This window comes from Leptosomus discolor, chromosome 3 (genome assembly GCF_034619465.1).
Source record: "Leptosomus discolor isolate bLepDis1 chromosome 3, bLepDis1.hap2, whole genome shotgun sequence".
Taxonomy (NCBI): Eukaryota; Metazoa; Chordata; class Aves; order Leptosomiformes; family Leptosomidae; genus Leptosomus; species Leptosomus discolor.
The window spans coordinates 61,671,407-61,695,017 of record NC_141393.1 but is presented as its reverse complement, the minus strand read 5'-3'; the positions used below and the strand labels follow the sequence as shown (position 1 = coordinate 61,695,017).

The window sequence follows — 23,611 nt, the reverse complement described above, 5'->3', positions numbered from 1 at the left end:
ACGCCTCGCGTTCAGAAAGACGCTTCAAAGAGAGCCTCATGGCGTCAGGACTGATGTCACCGCCGCCGACAAACCCCATCCAGGGCTCTCGGCATCCCCGGGTTACCCCTGGGTCGCGGCCGGCCCCGGGCCCCCCGCCCCCTCGGGCGGCCGCAGGGCTCCGTGAGGGGCGGCGGCGATGGCGGCGGCGAGAAGCTCCGCGTCCCCCCCCGCTCCGCCCCGGCCCGCCCCGCCGGCAGCGGCGGGCCCACACAATGGCGGCGCGGGGCATGCCGGGAGCTGTAGTTCGGCCGGAGGGCGCGGGCGGTGGCGGGCGAGAGCCGCCTGCCATTCCCGTCGTGCCCCGCGCGGGGTGAGGTGCCCGGATGTGCCCGGCGCCGGAAGAGAAGAGGATCTCTTCGGAGCCGGCCATCTTGTGCGGCTGTGAGCAGGGCGCAGGGGCCCCGGCAGCATCGGAGGAGGATCCCGCCGACGGGGGCCCATCATGCCCGGACACCTGCAGGAGGGCTTCGGCTGCGTCGTCACCAACCGCTTCGACCAGCTCTTTGATGACGAGTCCGACCCCTTCGAGGTGCTGCGGGCGGCCGAGACCCGGAGGAAAGAGAGCGGCGGCGGCGGCGGGAGCCAGGGGGGCGGCGGGGCCCGCGGCGGCCCGGCGGGCGCCCAGACCAACTCCTCTGGCGGGGCCGGTGGCGGCGGCCCGGGCCAGGCGGGCGCCGGCGGTGGCGTCGGCAGCGCGGCCAAGCAGCTGCGTAGGGAGTCCCAGAAGGAGCGCAAGAACCCGTTGCCCCCCTTCGCCGCCTCCGCCGGGGGCGCCGGCGAACGCCGGGAGGAGGGCAGCGGCCAGCCCGGCGCTCCGCTGCGGAAGGAGGGTGAGCGGGGTCGCGGGGGGCTGCAGCGGGAGGAGGGAACCGAGCGCCGTGGCGCTGCCGGGGCCGGCCCCGCCGAGGGGCCGCCCCTCGCCCCGCAGAGGCCGCGCGTCCCGCCGCGCACAATGGAGACGGCGGGAAGGCGCCGGAGCGCGTCGCGGGGTGGAGGGGGGGGAGCCCGGGCAGCACCGAGTCCTCCTCGGCTGCAGCGGGTGCTCCGTGCCCGCGGCGGCCTCGCACCCACGTGGGGGAGCGCATGGCGAGGCCGGCGGGAGGCCGCCCGGGGCACCTGCGTGGAGGCGGACCTCCCGTCCGCAGGGCCCGTTAGCGGCGGCCCCGGGCAACCGGAGCTCTGGGAGGAGCGGCCACCGTACCACGCCGTGCTGCCTGGCCGCACGTGGCTGCGGGCGGTGTGTCCCCACGGCCCGGCCCGCTCAAAATGGAGTCGGTGCGTCCGTGGTGTGCCCGGGTGCTGCCTCTGTGTCGAAATGTCTGTTCTCGCGTGGTGGGGCACGGAGGAGAGAGGGCTGCCAGCGGGAGAAGAGTAACGTGGATTAGAAAACCTCAGCAACGCCTTCGAAACTTACATTGCTTGACGTCTTTGACAGGTTATGTGGTAGTCCCTGGGCTCTTCAGAATTCACTTGGGTAATTTTTCTAGGGAACGGCATTGATAGGAATAGTGTATGTATCTTAATAACACAGCGTGTGAATTCTCAGCCGTGTTTGTGTAAACCCATCGGACATCGCACATGGGGAAACCTGTAAAAAGAAATCGAAGTATAAATAGGTTAAGTGAATATGCTCTGGACAGCATAATTAGTAGAACAGAGCTCTGCACGAAGAGGAATAGGTGTTGTGCACACATGTCGTCCCGTGGCGGGCAGTTGTATTGCGCACGGACTTCACCACACGCCGAACTAGTCAGAACTCTGATTAAATTGGAATCCTTGAACTGCATCAAAGTGTGGTGACAGCAGTTGACGTGTGGGTGAGGAAATAACTTGCTGGCTGCAGTTTAACTCTAAACGGTCATTGCAGGAACGCGGCCAGTTCAGGAGAGCACAGTGCTACGTGAAAGCATCTTAGTACTTTAGCATTTTCTGCAGTGCAGGTTGCAAAATGATTTTCCACCATGTTTTATGCTTTTTAAGAAAGTAAAAGGTTTAATATACTAGTTGTTCTAGAAAGCGAGCCTCCTAAATGCTATTTGAAAACACTTTGTGAGAAGCAGAAGTTGGGTACCGTGTTTCGGTACTCTACTTGTGAATCTTTTGTACTTGTAATGCTCGAGAGTTTTTCCCGTGCAATAAGTTCTTCCGATTGGCAGTTTGTTAAGCCAGTGTCCTCTGGAAGTACTAGTCAGATACGGAATTATGGGGTTGTCCCTTGTGAGGTAAACCTGAAGCATGGGCCATGTCTCTGGGCAAGACATGAGAACACAGAGGGTTTTTGGCAGGGCTGACAGTCCATGTTTACCTCCCGATTTTCACATTCATTTTCAAGAAGCACTGCTTTGCTGTGAAAAAAGTATTTTGTGGCTTTTTATAGCACTGAAACAGAGAAAGCCAGGCCTGTTTTTGTAGCAGTGTGTATGAATCACTATAGTAAACACAGTCACTTACCAGTTTGAAAATTTCTATTTTTGTTTGGGGCAGTAGTTCTGACATTATGAAGGTGATGTCCTGGTATCGACAGGGTTTTTTCTGTGCGAATGTATCGCAGTTTAAAACTATTCCCCTGCTCTGTAGAGGTGCAGACAATTTGACTGGTGAATTACCAGTTCAAAGCTTTGTGCTACTAAGAAAAAGAAATAACTTGTATTTTTCATTAGGCTTCACCAGGAGCCAGGTTTTCCTGAGCACAGGGTGTTGAACTCGAAATTCAAAAGACGTGGATTCTTCCTCCCAGTTCTGCAGCATACCTCCTCTGTGACACTGGCCTGCTTGCTTTCCTTGCTGAGCTTTACTGCTGAAAATGAAACGGTCATCCTTAGTTTGAGAGTCCTTTTCACAGTAAATGTTAGTGAGTTTAGCCCCTGTGTTTCCTCAGGGAGTAAGGATTCCTTAGCAAGCAGCACCTGTCATGCAAACTTTGCATTAAGTACAGCTTGCAAGGTAAGGAAGACATTGTTAATTTGGGTGTGTTGGCTTGGATATCATTACAACTGTAACTTCTTTAGCCCCACCCAAATATGACATTGCTTGTTAGGCAGGAACTTACTACTTTAAAAAAATTCAAAAATTGGCAGCTTTTAATTTAAAAGATAGCTCACAATTCTTGAGTCAGCCTTGGTGGTTTACTTAGTGTTTTTTTCCCTAAATATTCTGGCAAGAAAACAGTATAACAAAGGAGTAATGTGTTTGTCCAGATCTTTCTAAAGAAGGGTAAACAGGCCTGAGTGGAAAACAAAACTGTATTTAAGATCCTTCACATATCTTAGTGAAGAAGATAATGCCCATGGGAAGTTTTTATTTTAAAAAAAGCCACTTTCAGAAGGCGTAGTGAGCAAGGTGTTTTCTTAAGCTGTTTTAAGTAAGTGCACAGTGAGGTGAGTCTTTGTCAGGGAGTGTGTGTGGGACTGCGAGGGCTGGCGTGGATGAATACACTGTTTAGTTACTGACCAGTACCTACTGTACTGGGCCGCCTTCTTGTTGGGATGCTGGTGACACCTGGCTGGGCGAGGGTGGCCCTGCCCTCGGTCCTACTGCTGCCCAAGAAGTTTCCAAGAAGAGCGCAGAGGGATGAAGCGGGGTGGCTATCACAGGGACTTGAGTCCAGCGTGGTGAGGCTGGCTTCGTTTTGGTGCGGATCAAAATCAAAAGCACTTGCTTTACCTGAAAAACACCTTTTGGAGGGAATAAAAGGTCTTGCTTATCTTGATCCTTGTTTGAAAGTTGACTCTATCATTCTGACACGGATTACTAATGTATTGTGTGCTCTGACAGGTTTTGTTTCCCACAATATTGTAAGCGTGTTCACTTGTACAAAATACAATTTGATTGAAATGCTGCATTAAAATGTGAATGAGAAGAGTCAAATGATCTACAGTGACTTTTTATAAAGGTATAGTTTCTCAGATTATCTAGTCACAAGGCTAGAAATAAAACTTAAATTCCAGGTTACCTTGGATATTGTTTTACGGTGTTAAGAGTCAGTATCTCTCCCAGAGCAGCTCCGCATTCCGTTGATGTGTTTCGCCTAATGTTTCAGGGATAAGACGCATTGGCAGGAGGCCTGATCAGCAGCAGCAGCAGCAGCAGGGTGAAGGCAAGCCTATTGACAGGAGACCAGAGAGACGACCTCCTCGTGAGCGCCGCTTTGATAAACCTGCTGATGAGAAAGGCGAAGGAGGAGAATTTTCTGTTGATAAGTAAGAATTTTGTCTTGCATGACAAAGAACTTTCCTAGCTTTGATAGGAAGGGACTGTCCTGCTTTCTGCTACAAAGTTAGAAACCAACCAGCTGATTGAACCAAGATTCGATTGATTGAATTCAGTTTTTGTCAGTCACAAGAAGAGCATGTGTCATGCAAACTATACACTTTTCTTTCCTTTTCTGTGATTTTGTTTACAAACTTGACTCAAGTTTTAGGGAGTGATCTAACATAAACAGTTCCATTGGTGTAACTGAAAATACAGTTTAAATCATTATGATGTCCACTGCCTCTCTATAAATGTATAGCAGATAGCTCAGGAAAGGAACTCAAGTACAGCTGTGGCTTAAATCTGTACAGCTGACTTCAAGCCAGTAAAAGTTTGTCCATGTAGGTGTTCACACCTTGGCTGCAGTGGCTTTGAATCTGAAGTGGTGAAGCCATCTTATGTGTAGGCAGGATTTAAAGTGTCTCAAGGATCATGAGGGATCCAGAATTCAAGTGTTCTGAAAGTAACGTTCAAATATTTATTAGCCAAAGTTAAAATGCTTTTAAAAAGGATGAATGTAAGTTAAATTGGAACTGTAGTATCAGTTAGTTATGTAACACAATACAAACACTAAATTTCGGAATTTAGTGCCAGAAGATGCAAACAAACAGTAATGGTGAGTGTTTGTTTCCAGATTCTAAAATGCAGGCATTATGTTTGAGGGTTTTTTCAGTGTAATAGTTTGGCATTGAAATTAGAGCCTCAACACAGTTACACACAGTAATTATCAAAGGAAAAAACGACGTAAATTCTTAAAAGAGAAAAGGAAGACCTTAAAAACCATGCTGTAAATTTTGGAAGTGAAATACTCATGTTTGGCTCTTCCATGCTAGACCCATTCTTGACCGACCTATGCGTGGACGTGGTGGACTTGGAAGAGGACGTGGACGCGGACGTGGAATGGGCAGAGGAGATGGGTTTGACTCTCGTGGCAAACGTGAATTTGACAGACATAGTGGCAGCGATAGATCGTAAGTCTTTAACTTTTTCTATTGTTTTTGGACTATTCTTTACAATTAATACATGTTTTAAAATTTGCCTTTGAATTTCTGTATCTGGACACTATAATGTTAACTCAGTTTTGTTAGTTCTGTTTCACATTCACATTTCAGCGGCCTAAAGCATGAGGACAAGCGTGGTGGCAGTGGATCACACAACTGGGGAACCGTCAAAGACGAGCTAACGTTAGTAATCTGTAATTGCTTAGAAAACTACTAGCAGAATGTTAATAAATCCTAATTCTTAGCGGCTTGCAAAATGTAAAGATTAAGCTGCCTTTTTTGCCTGTGATTTTGGTAATTTTTGCTACACTGTTAAAGCAGCCTTTGCAGAATTTAGAAAATTAGCAATTTTTTGTAACATAAGAGGTGGCTTCGCTGTTAAAAGCAGAGTTTGGGGGGTATTGTGCTGGTTTTTATTCTTTTACTAAAAATAGAACAATTTTAACAATTTTGATCAGGTTAAGCATGCTTTTTTTTTTACTCAAATCTCAAAGTACAGCAGGAGGCTTTCAGAATGGGTGAGTGTTGAGGAAAACCATTAGGCATGTGGAAAGCATAGATTCTAAAAGGCACAGAGAGCACCAATTTGTAATGAAGTAATTTTTTCTAAAGAAGAGTGGGTTGTGTAAATCCACTATATAATTAGTCACGAGTCTTAACATAGCTTTAAATAGGGATGGACTTTTGAAAAACACAACTCCAAACATTATGTAATTGCAGTGAATTGGATCAGTCAGCTGTAACTGAGGAAACGCCAGAGGGAGAGGAACATCCGCCGGCTGATTCTGAAAACAAGTGAGTATCACCCCTCTTGATGTTCTTTGGTTGCTTCGAAGGTAGTATTACTTCACCTTTAACCTAGGATATGTATTCCTGCTTCTGTTTTGCCAAATTTACATTTACTGAAGAAAGTATAATCTGAAATTTTCCATGATGCTGCTGAAAGACTGTCTTTTAAAACTACATGTCTAAACATTCTTACCTTGCAACGGTTCATTAGTGTCATGCAGGCTCTTAGGTCACTTTCAGATTTAGTTATTAATAATCAGTTCTAATACGCTTAAGAGTCTTGGGATTGCAGCTCTTAAGTACCAGATCCAAAAGCATCTGTGCTCATAACTAGGTAGAACAAAGTACTTGTACCAGTGGAAGGCAACTTTTTTTTAAACTTAGTTTTTCAAAACAACTGTTGAGACTGTGTGACTAGCCTGTAGAAGAAAGGTTGTATTTCTTTCTTTCTTCAGCTTCTGTCTATGCAGGCAGTTTTCAAAGAAGTCAACTTGATTCTTCTCATTCCACTTGGATACTGTTACTGAAGAAACCAGGGACTGGATGAGTGAAACAGAGTAACTAGAGAAGCAGAATGAGCAGTTGATGTAAAAACATGACACAAATTTTTATGGTAGCATAGTACAATAAAACATTGTACTTTAATGAGGAATGTGCTTTATGGTGGATTCAAAAGAAAATGGCAGACATAAGTTAGAATTTTGAAATACTTGTTTGCAAGAGATTTGTGGGACAGCAGTATGGAGTTTGCTATAGCTTGATTTCCTCATTCATAACTTTGGTTAGTGGTAAAGAGGGTACAGTTACTGTATAGGGAATAAGAAATGGATTTAGCTTAACTAAAAAAATACTACGTGCTATTACTTCTCCAGGGTTGTGGTGGTCCAAGGTTAAGGTTGTCTTATATACAGAAGTAGTGAGAACTTTTAAGGAATTACAGCTTGGCATTGGTCAGAAAATGCAAGCTAGCTAGTCCTTAAAAAAAAAAAAAAGTGTGTCTATTCTGGATGTATTAAATTTGCTGTGTCTGCACAACAGACAACAGTTCCTGGATCTTTATTAGTAGGTGTCCTGGTGCTGGACCAGATATGGACCCATCCGTGTGCTGATCAGTTATCTGCAAAACTGTGCAGGCTGTTCGTATGGTTTTTTCTTCCTCAAATCTTCAGAAAATGTGTGCTCTTCTCAGGTTCAAGCATCACACGTCTGTTGTAATCAATCAGTTACCTTTATAGGAAAGCATTTTTACATGGGTTAGTTTTCAAGTTGGCTAGTTTGGTCTGGATTTCTAACCTAAATGTTTCAGCAGAACTGTAGGGTGTTTTACTGCAGTAAAATGTACAGAATGCCAAGGGTAATATCTTCACCTTGAACAAAACAAATGCTTCTGAATACATACCTGTCAAAAATCATTCTGCCCTACAGAAAGAGAAAAAACTGAAATACGCTAATTTTGATGTAAAACTGCTGTGTTGTTACATCAAAATTAATGGCTACAAAATGAAGACCTTTTCTCTTTTTAAGTTGAGGCTTTCATGATGTCTTTGCTGCACATCCATGGCACTAGTTTTCTGTAAATCAGAAATTTAGTTGCATAAACACACTGAAGAATCACAAGACAAGAGGACTGACTGCCTCTGTAGTTGGAACATGATCTGTTGCTGAGCATAGTTGTGGTGTGCGTTACTTAAAAATAGCTCTTTGGCAGAAGGTAGAGGCAGCAAAGATTTACAATGAGGCGGTAATACCGCACCAGTAACTAAGTTATATGCTGGTTTTTTGAGTTAGCTAAAAGTAAAAATTGCCTCAGCTGGGAAATTAATAACTGTCTTTGATTCAATAAATAGCAGACTATCCAAAGCTGATTAAATTCCATTTTTTAAAAAAAAACCTAACAAGCTTGAAAATTGTGGTAAGAACAAGCTCCCTCTCCCTGCCTTAAACTTGAACCTTTGGGAGAGAGGTATTTCAAAAAGCGGGGGGAAGCTCCAAATAAGATTGTTGCAGAAGTTGGGCTTTCATATTTGTAAAAAAGATTGACATTAATGTGGAGAACAGATGGCATGGGTCAGTGTTAACTTCAACGTTTTGCTGTGCTGTGTTTGCCACTTAGTTGCTTAAAGATGTCTGGCTATGACTGGGTGTTTTTGGCATTCTGGGTAAGAGGGTGGTTTTCATGTGTGCTGTGAGTGGTGGAAGTGAGGGGTTTTATATAAACCTCTTAACTGCTAACTACTTGAAACTGTTTTGTGTTTTTTTTTTTTCCTGTTACAACAAATTCAAAATCAGTTGTTATCTAGAATGTGAGTTCTAAGTCATGATCATAATATCTGTGAATTCACTACAGAGAGAATGAGGTTGAAGAAGTTAAGGAAGAAGGTCCTAAGGAAATGACCCTGGATGAGTGGAAAGCTATTCAAAGTAAGGATCGTGCAAAAGTTGAATTCAACATCCGTAAACCAAATGAGGGTGCTGATGGGCAATGGAAAAAAGGATTTGTTCTTCACAAGTCAAAGAGCGAGGAGGTAAAGTGATTTTCAATATTTGCTAGTACCAAGATTGCATTGGTTTTTCTACTGATAGGCACTTCTTGGTGTGGAAGCTCTGTTCTTTGAGACATTGACCTGTAGCTAAAAGTTTTATAAAGTGGGAACAATGTTTCTCCTAATAAAACTGAAGTTACTCAGTAGTGTGAGTAGCTGTTCTTACTGTGGTTAGTTTTAGCAGTTGATCTGTGCCTGTGGGTTGGTGTGTGCGGGGATGTAATCTAGAGATGAGACTGGAACACGGCTGTCTCTGGGCAGGTAACTTAGTAAGGACTGTCTCTTGGTGAGCATTTTAGAAAGTTTGTCAGTATCAAATTTATTTATTTGCTTCTTTTTAAAGAAAGCTTTTGTTACTTAGCATTCTTAGTCTTATGCAGTACACAGATCTATGGTGCTTGCTGAATGTGATGTAAGAGTGAAGAAATACTGGTTATGCCTCAGACATCTTAATACCTAAACGGTGTGTCTTAAGTTTGTAGTGTAGGTATCTTCTCTTTTCGTGATACTATATGGACAAGTGTCTTGAAGCTTTTGAGAATCCAGGTGAAATGTTTGTATCCTTCAGTGATATTCAACATAGTTGCTGTAGAATTGTTTTAAAATTGTCGTTTCTCAAGTATACTTGTTTCATCATTGCAAAATGTTAATTATTCTGTTCCAAGATAGTGAGAGTGGCAAGGAGAGACATACTCTTTCACTTTAAAAGGGGAGGGAGGTGCTGCGAGCTCCGTTTTCTAACGCAGGGCTGCATTAATCTTTGTTTTTAATCTTTGTAACACTCTGTGATATCTTAAGTGACCCATTGTTAATCGGTGGCTTGCAGCTTTGTATACCAGATGGTTCTGACTCCTGCTGAAGTAACTAGATAGTCTGTAATACTCTGCTTGGTTTCTAATATGTATTTCTGCTTTTCCACACCTCATCATTTTTTTCTTGTAAGCTGGGGCTATAATACAGATGGGGAGGCACTATGCAGTACTTTCCAGTGAAAACTCAATTTCTAATCTCATTGAACTCGGAATGAGTTTGACTTTGTGACAATCATGCTATTTTATTTTCTTGCTGTGTAAGGTAGTTCTGTTTTTTTTAATATTATTATATATCTTTTTGTTTACCTTAAGCTGTTTGGTGTTTGAAGTGTTCCTTAAATACTGCTTTCTCTGGCTGTGTAGAAAAAGGAAATTGAGTTAGACTTATGTTGCTGTATATTAAGAGTATATTTAAACAAGAATTTATGTACTTTACCAAGATTTACTAAACCTGTAGTCCTTTGAGTTCCCCCTGTCGCAGTTTCTCTGGAGCGGATTTTTGACACTTGGTCAGCTGAAGACAGTCTTTGTTTAATGTATCTGATAGTATACTAAGATGGTTGTACTCTGAGTAATTTAGAAGCTAGAAAGACCCATAGTGTATTTTCCATTTGAAAAATGAATTGGTAGCTCAGAAAAACCCAAACAAAACCAATGAGACCGACTAATCGGATTACTTTAACTGGAAGAACTGACATAATTTGTAGGTTGTTCTGTTTGAGAGGTGTATTCAGTTAACTTCTCTTCAAAGGAATGAGTTGGATGTATTTAATACTATCACGTAAGAAGCTAACGACTCCTTGCTGTATAAGCACAGAAGTGAGATATTAACAAAACTGCCTTTAAATGTAGATGCTTTTTCGCCTGCTTTTGTTGTGTGTCCAGCAGGTGTCTGTCTCACCCCATTTCATGTATTCACTGTCACTGATTCCCTTGGGAAGCAGCATTGGCTTTTTTTTTTTTTTTTGCTAAGGTTTACAGCAGAATGGCTTTATAGTACAGGCATCAGGAAAGCCTTCACTGTGGCTCCTTTGTGAGCAGGTTTAGAAGGTGGAATATTTGGAAGTTACTACCAATCACCTGCTGTTCTCTTTCTGTTTGTCCTCTTGGACATACTTGAGTCATGAAATCAAGGCTGATGTAAGGTTTCTGTGGTCCTTACTGATAAGAAGGGAGTTGGTGTGTAGAAGTGACTTGGTTTGTAGGTAAATTGGTTTTCAGCCCCAGATCTTCTGTACTCTTATGGCTGAAAAATCAGTGTGCCCCAGTAGATTTTTTTTCAGAAATTTAGGCTGAAGCACTGTGATGACCACCCTCATTCCTGTAGCTTGAGAACTACTGGGCGAATGCCCTAGGAGTCTGTGGGGGAGTATGAGGGTCTAGTACTGTTCATCTGCCTTAGTCTTCTGAAAGAGCTTTCCTCCTCCTCCTCGTGCTCTGCACTGAGGGGTGAAACACTTGGCCCTGTCTGAGGTCTTCCCTGTTTTCCGCATTCACTGTTCAGTTGCTAGAAAGTGATAGCTTGTATAAAATGAACTCTTAATGCTGTCTCAACTTCTTACTGGTTTAATATGAAATCCATGTGTATTGGCAGCCCTGCTCTAATGAGACTCTTTCCAGGAGATTGGGTTATGCCATAAAATAGAGATCCTCTTTTTTTCCTTCTCTGCAGCTGGTTTAGTGGCTTGAGTCTTTTGAGTTCTGCTGGTGTGGCTGGACAAAAAATGTGAAGGAGTTAGATTGTGGAGAGATCTTAAACTTTGTTCAGAAAGTTGGACGCAAACGTGCTGGAAAGATTGACGTACCCACAGATCAGTTCCTACTCTTATGTATCTGCCATGCCATGCCTTTTTCCTGTGCCCCCAAACTTTCTTGCTAATCTCATCACTTCCTTAGAGGAGGTTGCAATGGGAGACTTGACAAATAGGTTTTGGAAAAGAATACTTCATCTTCTCAAAATTTGGAGGAATGACTCTTGAATTGAGGTCTTCTCTCATTAACAGTGACTTTAAACATCCCACCTCTTATCTGTCTAGTTCTGTACACAGTGTGCCTGCTGTATTGAGGTGTGCTGGAGACCAGCCTGCATGCATGGTCTCTGCTGGAGTTTCCAGCAGCTTGTGTTAAACTTTTTTGGTATCGATCTGAGACTTTGCTCGTCTCCATGCCTGTAGTCCATCCTCTGGTCTTTCTGGATGCTTGCACAGCTGTTGATCTCATCCTTTTGCTGCTTCATGTGCTCAGTGACATCTGTACCCAGCAAGTTCATGTGACCTTATTACCTGTTGTTTCTGTATGTAGTTGAGTCTCATTTCTTCCTTTTGTTTTCTCCCTTTGTTCCTTTTGTCCCTTGGCGTGGACACGCAACTTTCATCAGACAAAGGCGATGACAGAAATGCAGGGGAGTCTGCTGGAGTCAAATGAGGTACTGATCCTTTATATCTAACTGGTAATACCTGTGTTTTAATATGAGCCCCTTCTGAAATCGAGGTCTGGATATTAAGTCACAAAAACAGAGAATGCAAGTAGATTCAATATGGAGCTTTTCTGTCCATGCCTGTTGTCTAACTGTGCACCATATAGGACCCTTCATAGTTAGTACACTTGCTGCTAATTGAGCTGAATTCAAACCTAATCATAAACGCTTCTATCATGAGTGTCTTTATTTTTTGCTGTTGCTGCTGGTTTTCCATATCTCGCTGTCTGCTTTGGCCCCCTTTCCGTTAGTAGCTTGTTCTTAATTTGACAGCCTTTCCAAGACCCTCAAGTGCAGCAGTGCCTTCAAGAAGCTCTGAGTGACGAGATCAGAGCGCTATTGAGAGCTGCCAACACACATAAATGCTTCCAAAGATGATTCAGAATAAGCAATTTGTACGGTATGTCTAGGACTGTCTGTGACCTAAGTGATAGAAGAGGATGAGGAGAATACGCCAAGTCTTTTATTGGTGTTTTTAAATTAGCTTTAATTACTTTGGATAAAGAAATTATCTGCTTACGTGTAGAATTGGCTATTTGTTGGTTTAATGGTTAAACCAAAGTTAAGTTGTGGAAATACAATGTTTTTGGTAGACTATAGTGTTTCTTTTTTAAACAGTAACAATGTAGGGAAGGAAACGCACAGAATTGCTGTATAAATCCACTGATACTACCTCTCACAAAAGAGAATGTTGTATGACTACCAGTAAGTTGAAAATACAATCTCAGTACCCTGCAGTGATCAAAACTGTAGATAAAATGTTTAGTAAGAAAGGAATCAAAGCCATAACAAAAGGTATTGTGTGCTGGTTTACAAATCCTTGGTGTACTTGCCTTGCGTAGTGCCATGTCAGGCTGAGATGTGGAGTGACTGTTCTCTGAAAAACAGCTGCTTGGCCCAAGTTCCTGAGTTTGGAAAAGAGATCTCCAAGGGAAGGGTGTGCGGTTCAAATCTATGAAATCGGTAGTGGGATGGGGACCAGTTGTTACACGGAGTACATCCCGGTGAAATACGTTTGAAATAAAGCAGCATGGAGGGGTATTTCTCATTGTGCTTAGTTAAATTGCAGTGTCCTCCACTGCAGGACATGGCGGAGGCCAAACATACAGCTGGGCGGGGAAAGGGGTAATGAGGTTGGTGGGGGAGAAGGCTCTTCGTGGCTCTGGACGTTACAGTGCTTGCAGCTGCCTCGAGGAATCCCTGCAAGCAGCTTCAGCCTTTTGGCTGCAGGCCTCTGTATCTGTTGGCCGCCTCGTGAAGCATCCGCACGTGGTACCTAAAAGGTACAGGGCTTAGTTGCACAATGTGTTGGCTTTGAAAGTCAGCGTGTTCTGTAATTGCGCCACAAGAAAAGTAAGTTAGAGTCAGGAGGATTAAGCTTGCACATGGCACTTCTATAGGAAAAACAAGCAAACTGATAATTGCTGTGCCAGAAGTTAGGGGCTTGTAGGAAAAGAAAGCATTGTATGTTGTCGTGTTTCCAAAAAACATGATGACTGGGGCTTGTGGTAGGCAGAGTCCTGGACTAGATGAACCCTTGGTCTGATCCAGTGTGGTCAGTTTTAGATATTGTAGGTGCCAAAAACAGACTTGGCACATGGAAATGTTATTTGTAGAAAATAGGGAAAATAATTACTTTAAAAACAATTGGTTCTTCATGTGTTCAGTGTGTAATAATTAAAAATACTCAAATGTGCTGAATAGTAGCGTTTTATGGTGTTGGACATAACTCTTTGGTGCGTACCTTGCTCCTCGAGGCTCTGGTTTCACACTGTGAATGCACTGGGAACCGGCCAGCTGTGAGAACGTTGTATCATGGCAAAGGTGTCGAGAGTCACATTTTTCAGTGTAATTGCTGAGGCTGGTTCTCTGTGTTAGCATTAGCGTTCTAGCTTCCTCAGTGACATTGTGTTTGAGCCGTTTATGCCTCATTTGCTGTTTGTTGTTGCTAATGCAAACCAATAAGGGATTCTTACTGTCTCCCTTGTTCTAAATATTTATACAGGGCTAGGCAAATGAGAAAGTGTGAAGTTGAGCAAAACAAAGATGGGTTACCAAGTGAGTATTTCAAAAGAAGGAAATGAATTGCTAGAATCTGAAGATTTCTCAGGATAGGAAGTGAGAAGAGAAACACTAGAAAATGAGGTTCTGTATTGGCTTGGTGATAGTCAGTTTGGTCAGATAAGCCTAAATGTGTTCCTCTAGAGGAACTCCAGAGCTTCCCTGAATTACCTCGGAAATCCAAAATACTTTTGTTTCCTTGAGCGCTTATTTGATTACCTGTATGTGGTTCTGGTGTCTGCACAAGTGGTATAACTCAATTCCTAACAATTCCTGCACCATCTTTTAACTTGAATCAGTCAAGGTAATCATCGGTTTGGAAGTGCATTTGGAGGTGATCGCATATGCTGTGGTGGTAAGAGTGCAACTGCAGACGAAAAGGTTTCTTTGGTGATTTTCCTTACTCATGAAGAAACACTCATTTCAGGCTCATGCTGAGGACTCTGTAATGGATCATCACTTCCGCAAGCCAGCAAATGATATTACATCCCAGCTGGAGATCAACTTTGGAGACCTCGGCCGCCCCGGACGTGGTGGCAGAGGGGGACGAGGTGGCCGAGGGCGTGGTGGCCGGGCCAGCCGTGGAGGCAGGACTGACAAGGTAAGTAGGTACAGCTTTCATCTACAAAGGAGTTTAGCTTCAGCTGTTACTAGGATTTTCAGATAGGTGTCTTCCTTATTTCTGGGGGAGTTGCTCTGACAACAAACACTGCATTTTAAAATCAAGTAAAGTTCCATTCTTAGAAGTTTAAAGTAAACTAGGTTACTGTTAGGACAAAAGGCTGAATGTTTTGATAGTATTCTTACTAAACACAAAAGACGGAGGGTGGGGAGTAGGTTTGGTTTCAAAAAAAAAAAGTGCCTGTCTTTGTGGTGGTAAATGACTCTTCAGTATGGACAGATCTGAATGTACCGTGAGACGCTTCTGTTTGTGCCAGAGCAGAACCACGAGTTCTAGAGTGATTATCTTCAGACACAGCCGGGACAGTGTATCTGCATTGTGGCCTGTTGGGAGTGAAAGACTGGTTTTACGGCTGCATGTTGTATCTTGAATCTGAGGAATTTAGAGTTTTCATGTGGAAATAGGACTCTTACTGAGTTGGTTTTTTCCTGATCTGCAGTAATTTTTTTTCCTCCTATAATCCTAAAGCCCTAAGGAAATACTCAGGACTAAGTACTGAATGGAGGTTGGGAAGGGAACGTGTAAAGCTGAAGTTCCATAATATAGCTACTCAAGATACAGTTTAATATGGGTTGCTTATTCGGCTTAAATGCATCTAATCAAATTGTTACTCCCTAGAAAATGAGTTCAGTCTGTATGGTATGGCTTTCTTCACGTAGACCAGACTTGCTCATTTTTGTCTCTTCTAGGATGCTGACTTGGTTTTCTCTTTTACACAGAGGACTAAGTTTTAGGTTCATTAGTTAGAAAACTCTCTCCTGATAGCAATATCAGAAGATTTTAAAGAATTGAAGTTAAATGGTGGCGGTATTTGCTCTGAGTTGTTTCACTAGTAAGGCATCTTGCTTCTTCATAAAGTAGTTATAAAACTTTTCTGCAGCTTATTTTATGTTGACTTCTGTTTATTTCTTTCCAGTTGGTTAAGGAGTTTGATGTGATCCACACACCCAACCAGGTTGGTGATCTCTGCTGGCACTTGTGTTACCTGTGAACAAGGCCCTCCTGTTGCAGGGACTGTAACTCCCCTCCTTTAGTGTTTGGTTGTTTTGCCTTGCTTTCTGCTTTTGTGTAGTGAGCAACTGGAGATACTGTAAGGCTTAAGAACCCTGCCTGCTATTACTTTCTAACTCTAGTTTGTGAGCAGAGTGCTTCTGCAGTGTCTTAGTCTTGCCTGTAGGTGTTGATACAAGTTTTATTGGGATGGTTTAAAGTATATCTCTTGATAAATGAATATGGTTACAGGAAATTCCACTATCCTGGCTCTTCTTCTGTTCCACATCCCTCATGGACAAAGTGAAGAGTATTCTGAATTGCTTAATTTCTGGATTTCATTGCAGCACTGGTGTTTCAGTGTGGTACAGAGCCTTTTAAAAGAGTGTTGGGAAGCACTGAGGAGATTCTTGCTTAACGTATGAATTTGTAGGGCTAGGTTGGCACAAAAATTCTTTTTATCAACAGCTAGTTTGTGACTGGGGAAAAATCAAACATGGGAAACTTAATTTGTGCTACAGGCAGGCCTTTTCTGTAATACTTCAGTCCTGTCCACCGTAAAAATGGGTGGTTATGTGCTAGCAGAATAGCTAAGCACACGTGTAGGGATCTCTTTAGGAATGGAGAAAGAGGTGTACTTCTCACCTTGTGTGGTAATCATGTGCAAATGTGGTCTGTTTGCCTGTGATGCCTTTTCAGATAGCTTTCGTTCAAAAAGTAGTGTAGGAGACTTTAGCGCCCTTGGAATAATAAAAAAGAAGTGTTGCTGTTGTAGTAATTTGCCCGGCACTGGGCTGCTTACTCTGCTGTACGGTGTACTCCTCTGAATCCCGGTGTTTCCCTATTGAATGTGGCTCAGGTTAAAGTAGTTTTAAAAATAAAGAGTTCCCACCCCTGTGTGTTGGGGGTGCAGGGAGTCCCCCTGCCTGCAGCTGCCCTGGGCAAGTGCCGCCAGGTCTGTCTGGCACAGGGACAGAGGCTTAACCTTGTCCCCATGCCCGCTGGCTGGGCCCCAGCGCGTGCCACGGTTGAGCCCAGCTCGGCCACGTGCTGAGCCCGGCGAGTGGAAGGACTTGGTAATGTGTGAAGGATTAGAAACACGGTGGGCCTTGATGCCGCTGAAGGTTAATAACTATCTGCTGTTTCTCTTTCAGTCAAGTGCTTCTGCTCCTGATGTAGATGACCCAGAGGCTTTCCCAGCTCTGTCCTAAACTGGATGTCATAAGCCAACCCTGCCCTCGTCGGGCCTTCCTCTCCGAGGCTTGCATGCTTAAGGATCCTAAACAACTAAGAAATTTAAAAAAAAAAAAAAAGAGGAGACTGTCATTCATACCATTCACACCTAAAGACTGAATTTTATCTGTTTTGAAAATGAACTTCTCTCGCTACACAGAAGCAACAATATGGTAGTCAGTTTTGTATTTAGAAATGTAATGGTAGCAGGGATGTTTTCATAATTTTTTCAGAGATTATGCATTCTTCATGGATACTTTTTTGTATTGCTGCTTGAAAATATGCGTTTCCAAACTTGAAATATAGGTGTGAACAGTGTGTACCAGTTAAAAGCTTTCACTTCATTTGTGGTTTTTTAATTAATTCAGGATTTTAGACATTTTCCCCAAACTACAAACTGGGTTTTAATTATTGCACACTATTTCCATTTCCTTAATTCCCATTTAGCAGATATTTATCAGCCCGTGGTCTTTTGGAATATGTGAAATTTTAATTTGGCAGACTGTTAGTGCTGTGTGGAATACTAACTCCTGGAGTACTTTAGTTTTAACGCTTAATTTCTGACTTGGGAAAACAGTCATTTTTCATCTATGTTTGGTAGTTTGTTTACGCAAAATCTTTATACAAAGTTGATACCGGATACTTGAAAAAGATTCAAAGCACATTGGTTTATAGTTAAATACCTGTGTATTGATCCAGCAATGATGTGTGGACAATTGGTTTAAACATTTTTTTTTAAATTAATGTATTACATCTTTCACTCACCCTTTTTACCTTTATTCCCTCCTCCTCTCTTCAACAGAACAAGACGCTTTGTTGGCAAAAAAAAAAAGTAGTTTTTAAATTACCGATACTTCTTGTTTGAGAGGGTACCTTGTAGGGTGGAGTAACCTTCCCTGTCATTGGAGCTGGGAGGTGGGGGAAGGTGGTAGCTGTTGCTCCGGTAGTCCGGCTGGACTCCGGTTGGGACGTGGGATTCTGCAGCACGGTCTGACAGAAATACATCAGCACCTAATGTGTCCACAGCACCGCTCGGACAGCGGCAGGTCTTCTGAAGGAGCAGCCGCAGGCTGGGGCTGGCAGGGGGTAGCTTTGGCTCACCGCTGTCTCAGGCAAGGACGTTGCAATCTGTGCGCGATACAACGAAAAGATGCAAAACCAAACCCCAGCGCTTAACCTCTCCGTCAGCGTGGTGTTCTGGATTTGTGCGGTGTTTGAGATCTGCTTGCTAGCTGACAAACGAATGTTTTCCAGAGAGCGATTGTAAGGAACCCTTTCTGTCCCCGTAGCAATTCACCATGGGTAATTTCATCCCTATGAACAGGAACATTACCACTTCAGTACACAAAAGGAGTTGAGAGAATGACTAATAAAGAGGGTTTCTTAGGGTTTTTATCTGCAGCATTTGTTAGGAGACTAGAAACAGGTTTCTCGTTTTATTTAATGTTTTACACTTTGGACAGCTTATAACATATTTGTAGTTTCTTAACTAGGTAGATAGAAAACAAAAGGTAACGCCCTATTTTTTTAAAAGCTGTACAGGACAGGCAAAAAGTATTGGAGACCTTTGAATATGAAATATCAAACTCCTTAATTGTGGTCTTTAGCTGGCTTGCTTTATCCGAACTGTTTTCTACAGAAGTTTTTGTTGTAAACCACTGTTAATATCATTGGATTAGACTTTTTAGTGCACTCGCCTGTAGTTTAAAGTACCACGCTGTGAGAAGGAGGCAAGTTTTCAAACAGTGGATGGTAAAATCTCTGTTCGTTTCTCCTGACTCTAAGCAGACCTTACACAGCTGCTCCGTGTGGCAGCTGTTGCAGGTCCAGCGCTGAGTTGTTCCTCTTCCCTCTCCCTTTGTGGTGTTGCAGCATTAGGGATGCCTTGGATAATGCAGTTAAACAAATGCCTTGATATGCAGAAACACACTTACGGAATAGCTTTCTCTGTAACATAAACCTTCCTCCCCTTATCCAAAATGTATATTTGCTGTTTCGGTTGCTACTCCACTTTTTTTCCAGATGAGTTCTGGGCCAGCCAGTCAGTCATTTGGGGCCCCGCTAGCCCGGCTTGGTCAGAAGCTTTCCCTTCTCCCGCTTTAGAGCGTAGAGCAGTTTCCCAAATGGCTTATCACGTATGGTTTTCAAAACAGCTTGTACTTACAACTGGTCCGTCTGCTGTTCTGATTGATAGATGTAAATTTGCCTCTTTCAGTCCATTTGTGTCAAGAACTAAAACTGTGAACATAATATCTTTAATATTGGTGGGTGTTAACTGAAATAAAGGTTTATTTTCATGCTCTTTTAAAAAATGTCATAAAACACATGGAGATGAAACCATTTAGGCTAATAGTCTCATCTAGGTTCTGCCCCAAGAGGTCCAGTCTGCCTGTGGTGATGGTGCCTGGGCATTTACATTGCCAGGAACGGACTTTGCCTTGGGAAAATGTCTCCCAAGTAGCTTATTTATGATTAACAAGCTTGCACTTCAGTAATATTTTCTGTCCTCTTGCTTGCTACTTTTGCTGTCACGCCAAATCTGGAGGACTAGACCTTTTAAAATCTGAACAATTTGAAAAAGACAGTCAGCAGAAAAAGTTGGAGAGAAACAGAGAGAAGCACATGGTGCAGATTGGCTTTTGTATGTAACGATGGCAAGGTTTGAGCATGAAAGTTCATCTTACAGACTGAATGCCTGGGAGGAAACAAGACTGATTAATAAATGCAAGTGTTAGCTGTGTGGGAAAGGACGTAAATTCTTCTGAAACACCAGAAGTCAGTGTGAATATATGGTGCTTGCAGTTGGAGGAGCTGAGACCACTCTTAACTGTAATGACTCTTTGCCCATGGAGATCGGTTTGCATAGCCACACCTCTTGTTTTAATAAACGCAGGACATATGCCTAAAGCTGACACTTCAGCATTTGCTAACCTGCTTCTTTTCTAAAATCGTTACAAGGACCATGTTACCTCCATTTCATACTCCTCCTCTGGTCAGCCTTCGCCAGGTAACAGCCTCCCGGCCAGGCTTGGGGGGTGTTTGAGCCAGCGCCAAGTGCGGTGTTCGGCAAGTCCCCTGCTGCGCTGGCTGCTGTGCTAGAAAAGCCAAACGTCATATTCTTGGTGGGCCGTGTGTGTGTAACCTGACTGGGGAAAACGGTTCATTTATCTTTACTGGGAGATTTTCAGGTAGGAGTGAAAAAGTTTGGTCGTTGTGCTGATAACGATGCAGTTTGTCTTTTCAGGTTGGAGTAAGGTTTTTCTGGGAAGCCCCATGTGGGAATTTATCTAGGGACTTGGAGAGCAAGGAGAAAATGCGCTCGGGTGTACTGTTGTCCATACGTTAGAGGTCAATATGCAGAAGTAGATGAATGACAGTATAGTGCTTTTTTTGTCTTTTTTAAAAAAATACCTTTCTTTGCTAATTAGGTTATCCAGTTTGGCTGTATGTAGCTGACCTGAGGTACTGATATGTCTGTGGTCCCCAGCCAGAATCCTCTTGCCAGGGTGGTTGCCAGATTGGGTATGGAGAGCACAAAAAAATGTCCTGGATGTCTGACGCAAGCCAGAGTGCAGCGCTTGCCTTTGAGCGACACCAAGCCAGTCCTCGCAGAGGGAAGACGTCTCTGTACCAGGCTTGGAAACAGCTCCTAGACCCAAAAAGCAAAACTGCAGAGCTGATGCTGTGCTAAAGAAAATCTTGCGCACTTCTGTGCGGCTGGCCTCGTTCCTTGGAGGTGGGGAACTGCTTCGCTGCCTTCCCCGAGACCGGTCTGGGTGTGGTTTATTTGTCTGCCTTACACAGGTGAAATACTTGACAGCGATGAGAAAAGGCCGTGCAAGAGGAGGACACAACTCTCCCTAAGAAAATAGCTTTGGGTTTGTTCCTGGCCGCCGAGTGCTGTGGTGCTGCTCCTGCTTTGCTGGGCTGTGGCTGGAGCCTCTGGGCTGTCACTTCTCCGGCGCTGAAGCTTGCAGGAGGTTAATGCGCTTTGGCTGAAGTTGGAGGACGTGCGGAACAGGGCTGTTTCCCGTATTTCAGCAACGTTTACAACCTGAAAATAAAATAAATGAGGACTTGAGGTGTGCCACGTGGCTGTCGCCTGCGAGCTGGGGCTCAGCTCTGGGTGGTTGTACAGATCTGGCAGGGAGCGGCCAGCCCCTCGGTGTGCTGGGGTGGGCTGCAGGAGGGGAGGTGAGCTGGGCTGGCGCCGCTGCTTGCTTGTGGGCAGTTCGGCGTGAGCCCAGGCTGCTTCAGTTTGTGTCAGCTTGCTGCCCTGGGGAGTGAGCTTGCCTGTAGTGAGTGATAGGTGTGCTTGAGCTGTTTGATCCTCACTCGTGAGGTGTTGCTGCGAAGGTCATCATAACACCCAGAGGTGAGGGAGCTTTTTTCTATTTCTTTACTGAGCGTGGTGAAGGTAAATCAGATATGGGATTGGTTTTACTGGAGTCTTTTAGTTCAGGAATTTGAATTGGCAGATGCCCAGCTTGCCCAGTTGCGTTTGGGGTTTGTACTTGACAAACTGCAGGATTTCCCATGTCTTGGAGAAGACTTGATTCTGTCCTTTCTCCTAAGAAAGCACCAGGAAGTCTGTCCAGCTCGGTGAGATTGTGTGGCGCTTTAGGGCAGCGATGTGGAGCAGGAGGGAAGCGTGTCGGGACAAGATGGCCGTTGTGGCTTATGTGCTTTTTAGTGCAGCGGTGTGGACCACAGTTTGCTTATGTCGGGCTGCGATGAAGGTGCTAAAAGGGGCAGCTTGCTCTGCAGATCACTGGTGGGCTGCTGTCAAAAGCTGTTTTCCTGTGGAAGTGCGTCTTCCCCTGCTGTCCTGTCTGAGGACATCCGTGTCCATGCTGTGACCTGGAGCATGGAGGTCCTGGGCCAGTTCAGAGGTGGCAGTGAGGATGCAAACAAGTTGCAGGGTTGAAATGCTATCCCAAAATACAACTCAAAGCTAAATTTCTGGTAACTATGTGAGCAGAGCTCGCAAAGCCTCCTTGCATGTGGTTTTATTGGGAGTCTGAGAATTAAAAAAAAATCCTGCCAGCTTTGACACCTCTCTTGAAAGTGTGAGTGGGGCATTGTACATTGCTTGCATTGGGACCATGGCGAGGCAGACCGTGCTATGCCTTAATGAGTACGTGCACCTCTCTCGAGTGAGAGGCCGTGTCGTGTGCATTTACTGGCACACTGGGAATCGGGTTTTTTTAGTGTGCGATTTCCACTGTGAATGCAGTGAGCTTGTGCCGAGGGGTTGGGCAGTAAGGGTAAGTATTCTCGTCCGCCAGTGACTGCTGAGTTACCTGGCGGGAAGAATAAGCTTTGCCACAGCCACGATACAAGAAGGATACCTTGGCACGCCTGGGAGAGGTGGTGGGCAGTGTCCTGCTGCAGGTGAACCGACCGTGCTCCCTACGCCGGAGCAACGGCTGCCGTGGGCCGTGCGAGCGCTGCGGCGAGAGCGTGCATCTCGGAAGCGGTCAGTGTGCCTCAGAGGAGCCCCCGAGCGCACACCCTGCCATCGCCAGAGCTGTTCCCTGCAGAGTTGCTCCTCCTCCTCCTCACACCTGCAGCACCTTCCCCTCTGCTTTGGGAAAGCAGTTTCTTCTGTAGTGGCTGTCCGCAGTCTCAGCTCCTTGTCCCCAAGAAGCTGCTGTCAGGAGGGACAGCGCATGGTGTCGTGACCCTGGCTTTGCTGGCAGGCTCTGGGGACTGAACACGGCGAGGCAGCATGGCTGGGTTGGTTTTGGGGGGCTTGGGGGGGAGCTGGCAGCGAGTGGCGTGCTGGATCCCACTGTGCTCAGCCAAGCTGCTCTGCTTGCTCTGGGACACTTCTTCCTAGGCATATATGCGGCCATGTGCTAACAACAGCGAAGCCATTGCTGATGGGTTTATGTTGTTTTCAACGCCAGAAATGGAAGACTGGAAAGCAGAGGCTTGAGAAGAGCCAGGGTAGTTGCCATCAGTTGCGCTGACCGAAGGGAAACGCTCCAGCCATTGCGGGAAGTGCAGAGAGAAGTCGCTGAAAGCTGAGCACTGGGAGAGCTGGTGCCAGGGCTTCAAGTTCTAAAACGAACGTGCACACAACTATTTTTGTATGCTCCTGCCTATCGCAGAGGTGTTTTCACAGCTCGGGTGGAGCAAACTGGGTAATGCGAATAAGCCCGGCCTGGCTGGCACTGGCTGAGCGGGCAGCGTGTGCCCGGGTATTAAGTCAGGCTTGTCCTGCGGCGCCTTTGAACTTGGGAGCACAAGAGTGTGTGGGCCTCCTGTGGAGTGTTAAACAGCCACATCTGGAGTAAAAACAATGGGGGAGAAAGCCAGCAGAGATCACCCTAATGCAGCACTTTGGTTTTGCTTTTCACTTCAAGCGAAAGACGGTGGGGAAAGCTGTGGCCTTGAGGTCGCAGCCCTGCGGTGTGTGCCTGTTGCTGCTGGGGCAGGAGACCTTTGGGGGCTGCTGAGGGCCATTTCCTCCCCGAGTTGAGTAGTGGCTGCTTGTGGAGGTGCTCTGGGTTGGTGGTAGCACAGGAGGGTTTCATCACCAGCTGATGCCACTAGTGGATGGTGTGTATAGCCAGCTGCAGATAGAGAGCAGCTGCCTGATCCTGGGGAGGAGGAGGATGCTCCGGGTAAGTTCAGATCTGGACTATCTCACCTCTAGCAGCAGCACTTCAGCTTTTATTTTTAAAGACACTTTTATTCTGTGTACAGCTGCAGCATAGCACTTG

At 44.9% G+C, this 23,611-nt stretch overlaps 1 protein-coding gene across 6 annotated transcripts; it reads left to right on the top strand.

The window, feature by feature from the left end:
* The first annotated feature begins 409 nt into the window (after positions 1–409).
* SERBP1 (SERPINE1 mRNA binding protein 1) lies at positions 410–18,479 on the top strand. Of its 6 annotated transcripts, none has more exons than XM_086463329.1 (10): positions 410–872; positions 4,082–4,241; positions 5,127–5,264; positions 5,406–5,477; positions 6,015–6,089; positions 8,431–8,608; positions 11,816–11,863; positions 14,403–14,576; positions 15,574–15,612; positions 16,802–18,479. In XM_086463329.1, the coding sequence occupies exons 1-10, from the start codon at positions 485–487 to the stop codon at positions 16,856–16,858; spliced, it is 1,329 nt and encodes a 442-aa protein (XP_086319455.1). In that variant the 5' UTR covers positions 410–484; the 3' UTR covers positions 16,859–18,479. The 6 variants fall into 6 exon arrangements, with proteins under 6 accessions (XP_086319455.1, XP_086319454.1, XP_086319457.1 ...); XM_086463328.1 differs by having other exon boundaries at positions 5,382–5,477; XM_086463331.1 differs by lacking the exon at positions 11,816–11,863.
* Positions 18,480–23,611: the final 5,132 nt, after the last annotated feature.